Source organism: Salvelinus namaycush, chromosome 38, assembly GCF_016432855.1.
Source record: "Salvelinus namaycush isolate Seneca chromosome 38, SaNama_1.0, whole genome shotgun sequence".
NCBI classification, from domain to species: Eukaryota; Metazoa; Chordata; class Actinopteri; order Salmoniformes; family Salmonidae; genus Salvelinus; species Salvelinus namaycush.
The window spans coordinates 14,247,015-14,252,105 of NC_052344.1; the positions used below are offsets into that span (position 1 = coordinate 14,247,015).

Below are 5,091 nucleotides of genomic sequence, written 5' to 3' on the forward strand. Positions count from 1 at the left end.
CCTCCGCTTCGGCCTGGATTCAAATAATATTATAAATACTTTGCTTAAGTCTGCCTAGATGGTCAGGGTGTGCACTGTTGGGACTATTCCATTTATCCATTTGCACCAGGCTCAATCAAGGCTCAATCAATCAAATACTTAAATAGTATTTTAAGGTGTGTGGTCCTTGACCTTCTCAAAGGGATTGTGATCAGTGTCAGGGCGAGGGATAGCTCCGGTACTGTGCAGTGATCTATTGTTCAAATGGAGTTTAAGGTGCACGTCACAGCATATCTTTCTGTATGCAGTATGACACTAGGGAGGCAGCAGATGTGGATGTAAACAGATCAGGGATCAGTACATGTTAACCCGCTCATCGTAAGGTGCTCCGATGACCACTGCTCTCAGATCAGATCTGTGCTGCTTTCGTTGATCTGTTTATTCCTAAGCGTCATAAGCCAAACTAGTATTCCTAACGCTAACATGTTTTACTCAACCTTTCCCCCATATCGCCCTGAGCACCCTCCCTGCTGCCTCATTCCCAAACCTTGAGGTGAGCTGGCAACCTTTTGAAACCCGTTTCCCAGTAGCATCGCAGAGCGTCCTCTGGTTGGCATGCCCTTCGGCTAGCCTTCTCACGCGTTTGTTTGAAGTAGGGTTTTATTTGAGAGGTTTAAATATTTTAGTACAAGGTGAATCCTAGATTGAGATTTCACCTTGTCTGTGAGTGTCTGTGTGTGCATGCTGGTGTGCATGTGTAGTCATTTTTCGTCTAAAGTTATGAGCTTGTGTGTTTCTTTGCCTTTTGGATTATTGGTTTACACTACAGATATCATACCAGGAGGGTTAATTGGGTTGAATTATTTTGCGATAATATTAATAGACTTCAAGTATGTTTAATAACTTAAGTTTGCAATAATTTCCAATAGTTCAATGTCAACAGAATTCAGCCTTAAAATTCTAGTCCAACTACTCAGTCAAGTTAGCAAAGATGGCGCAGGAAGTTTCTAAGACAGTTGGACTTCTAGGACCTCAATGTACTCTAGGTTGTCAGAGTTTCCGTTGTCTCCCTTTTATAAGATTAAAGTAGTTTTGTAACTTGAAGGCAGTTCTTTGGGCATCAGAGCTGCTTTTTCTCCTGCTGTGACAGTGTTCTGTCGAACCCTCACACAAAGCAGTCAGGGCAGATCTATTCTCCGAATGGGCTGATCAATCGCATGCAGAGCCCGGTAATATTTTACAAAATTCCTTTTTTATGAGCTTATCACTGTCAACCCAAATGCTTTACTTTGGTCTCCTTTTTTATTCTATATATTTTTATTTTGCTCTTTTACTAGTTTTGGTCTAGGCTTACCCATAGACAGTCAGAAGGTTATCAATTTATCCTCCCAGCTTTCCCCTCTAAATATCTCTGTGTTCCCCCCTCTTTCTGTCTCCTGTTTTCCATCTCACTTGAGCAGTTGCTTGTTTTTACACATTTGGGAGCAAAATATAGTGTGTGACTATCTTATAAAAAAAAATTCTAAGTTTACTATTCTGTTAGTCAACACCTCTCCAACTTCTTGGGATGTGTGTCAACTCATGATTTTAATAGATTTGTTTTTGCTCTTTTGACACAGTAATAAAGGATTGAAATAGAATCATCTGTCTCTCTCCCTTCTCCTTCCTCCCTCTCTCTCCCCAGGTGTTGGAGGTGCCGTCGGGGACCTCTCTAGCCACTCTTCAGGGTCACACCAGGACAGTTCTCCACTGCCAGTTCACCCCGGAGGGACACACACTCATCACCTCCTCTGAGGACACCACCATACGGGTGGGGCCCTTCTCTTTCTTCCTCATCCTTCTTTCTTTTCTTCTTCTCCTTCTTCTCTTCTTTGGTTTGTAATTTCCCTCCCTGTGTGTCTGTGCGTGTGCATCTGTGCACGTGTGTGTGTGTGTGTGTGATGTTTTCGGACTGTTCTGCTCTGTCACCCCTAACAGCTCTCCTCTACTGTTCCACCTCACTGAACATATCCTCTCATCTCCTCTGTTTCTCTCATCTCCTCTCCTCTGTTTTTAGGACAGCCTGTCCACTGCTAGACCTATCTGCCTATCAGAAGTACACACACTATCCAGAGCACCACCTTGCTGCAAATCAGAACAGCACAGCCTCACTTTGTATTCATCTTACTCTGTATTCTCATGTTTAGTCCCTTACTGTCCATGGACCGTCTCCTGTTTAGTCCCTTACTGGCCATGGACCGTCTCCTGTTTAGTCCCTTACTGGCCATGGACCGTCTCCTGTTTAGTCCCTTACTGGCCATGGACCGTCTCCTGTTTAGTCCCTTACTGGCCATGGACCGTCTCCTGTTTAGTCCCTTACTGGCCATGGACCGTCTCCTGTTTAGTCCCTTACTGGCCATGGACCGTCTCCTGTTTAGTCCCTTACTGGCCATGGACCGTCTCCTGTTTAGTCCCTTACTGGCCATGGACCGTCTCCTGTTTAGTCCCTTACTGTCCATGGACCGACTCCTGTTTAGTCCCTTACTGTCCATGGACCGACTCCTGTTTAGTCCCTTACTGGCCATGGACCGTCTCCTGTTTAGTCCCTTACTGGCCATGGACCGTCTCCTGTTTAGTCCCTTACTGGCCATGGACCGTCTCCTGTTTAGTCCCTTACTGGCCATGGACCGTCTCCTGTTTAGTCCCTTACTGGCCATGGACCGTCTCCTGTTTAGTCCCTTACTGGCCATGGACCGTCTCCTGTTTATATGAATAATGTTTGAGTAGCTTCGCTGAAAAGGGGGTATTTGGTGGATAGATTCACTTTGAGGAAATGTTGACCTACAGGGAATGTGAATAGATCTATACAGTAAACATAGCTGTTACTCTGACCACTGACTTCTGGAGTGGTGAGGGGGGTGAATGGTACATTCACAAACCCAACATTGGTAAGAGTTTGATGTCAATTATTGTCTGAGATATTTGCATAGAGGCCAATATTCTGCGCAGTGCCCATTCCCTCCTAGCAGCTGAATACTCCCACTCTGGGCACAGATCCAGGATCAGCTTACCCTCAATTACTCTGATTGTGCTAAATCCCTGGTTGAGGTGCAACTTTTACCCACTCCAGTACCAGAAGGTGATCGCTCTCTCTTGCTCTCTCTCGCTGTCTCTCTCTCTCTCTCTCTCTCTCTCTCTCTCTCTCTCTCTCTCTCTCTCTCTCTCCCCCCTGTAGGTGTGGAGGTGGAGGACAGGCGAGTGTGTGGTTCTGGAGGGCCACAAGGAGCAGGTCAGATGCTTCTCTCTGCTCACCACCTCACCCTCAGAGACACATCTCCTCAGCTGGTCCTTTGACGGCACCATCAAGGTAATACAAGCACACGTATGCAGTACCAGACAGACAGTAAGACTTAGAAACACACACGCATGCATGCAAAACCTGTTTAAAGCAACAAGTTACGATCAGTGTGCACTTACGTGAACTGAAGGATATTTACTAGATGGAGGTGACACAGAAAGCGTCTCCCCCTCTCGCTCCCTCCCCCCAGGTGTGGGACATGTCTAGTGGTGAACGGCTGCAGGACCTAGTGTGTCACCAGGGGGCGGTGCTAGCCTGTGACGTGTTGCCTGACGGACAGCTCTTCGCCACCACCTCCGCTGACAAGACTGCCAAGGTAACACACAGACACGTGTCATCAGTATGTGACAGTACCTAGCCTAAATCCTTAGATCTGTGTGAGACAGACATGTTGTCTATATCATGATCCTTTCAGAACCGTGTGTATAGTGTACATTATTATGCGGTCAACTAAAGGTCATTGGCAGCTTGAGGTGAACATGAAGCAGATGGTTACTGCGGTCACTAACTTAGCCAGCGGTCAAGCCGCCCACACGCCTCCCTGCCCCTCCAGGGGTCAAGCCGCCCACTCTCCTCCCTGCCCCTCCAGGGGTCAAGCCGCCCACTCTCCTCCCTGCCCCTCCAGGGGTCAAGCCGGCCCACTCTCCTCCCTGCCCCTCCAGGGGTCAAGCCAGCCCACACGCCTCCCTGCCCCTCCAGGGGTCAAGCCGGCCCACACGCCTCCCTGCCCCTCCAGGGGTCAAGCCGGCCCACTCTCCTCCCTGCCCCTCCAGGGGTCAAGCCGGCCCACTCTCCTCCCTGCCCCTCCAGGGGTCAAGCCGCCCACTCTCCTCCCTGCCCCTCCAGGGGTCAAGCCGGCCCACACGCCTCCCTGCCCCTCCAGGGGTCAAGCCGGCCCACACGCCTCCCTGCCCCTCCAGGGGTCAAGCCGGCCCGCTCTCCTCCCTGCCCCTCCAGGGGTCAAGCCGGCCCGCTCTCCTCCCTGCCCCTCCAGGGGTCAAGCCGGCCCACACGCCTCCCTGCCCCTCCAGGGGTCAAGCCGGCCCACACGCCTCCCTGCCCCTCCAGGGGTCAAGCCGGCCCACACGTTTTTGCCCTCGATCGTCCTTCCTCGTTCTCTCCATCAGTTTGTATTGTTCCCTCTTTCTTCTATTTTCTATCCTTGTTTCCCCCTCTGTCTTCTGTCAGTTGCAGGATCATTGAGTTGGTCGCTCACTGTGGAAATGGCTATTAGGTCAGCATCCAAATTGGCATTGGAGGTGTGTGTGTGTTGTAATGGTTCAGAGCTGGTGTTCCCATTAACCACACTGTTTATTTCTGTTCACTAGACCAGCATGCTTTGATTAGTGCTTTGGACCTAGACACTCTGGTAATGATGTGGAATAGTAGTCTGAAGGGTTGGCCGTGGTTCCGCCATCCACAAACACATACACGCAGGCGCGCGCTCTCTCACACACACATACAGTGCCTTGCAAAAGTATTCACCCCCCCCCTTGCCGTTTTTCCTATTTTGTTGCATTACAACCTGTCATTTAAATAGATTTTTATTTGAATTTCATGTAATGGACACACACAAAATAGTCCAAATTGGTAAAGTGAAATTAAAAAAATTGAATTAAAAAAAGAAGGAAAAGTGGTGCGTTCATATGTTCACTCCTTTACTATGAACCCCTAAATAAGATCTGGTGCAACCAATTACCTCCAGAAGTCACATCATTAGTTAGATTGGACACAGGTGGACTTTATTTAAGTGTCACATGATCTTAGTGTATATA

General features: G+C 48.7%; 1 protein-coding gene across 1 annotated transcript in view; it reads left to right on the plus strand.

The window, feature by feature from the left end:
- Window positions 1-3,300, plus strand: part of LOC120032288 (apoptotic protease-activating factor 1-like) — a 34,606-nt gene extending 31,306 nt beyond the window's left edge. The window contains exons 22-23 of the mRNA XM_038978304.1: window positions 1,664-1,789; window positions 3,194-3,300. Of these exons, the coding sequence (XP_038834232.1) occupies window positions 1,664-1,773 (110 nt within the window). The 3' untranslated portion in view covers window positions 1,774-1,789; window positions 3,194-3,300. The remainder of the gene's footprint in view (window positions 1-1,663; window positions 1,790-3,193) is intronic.
- Window positions 3,301-5,091: the final 1,791 nt, after the last annotated feature.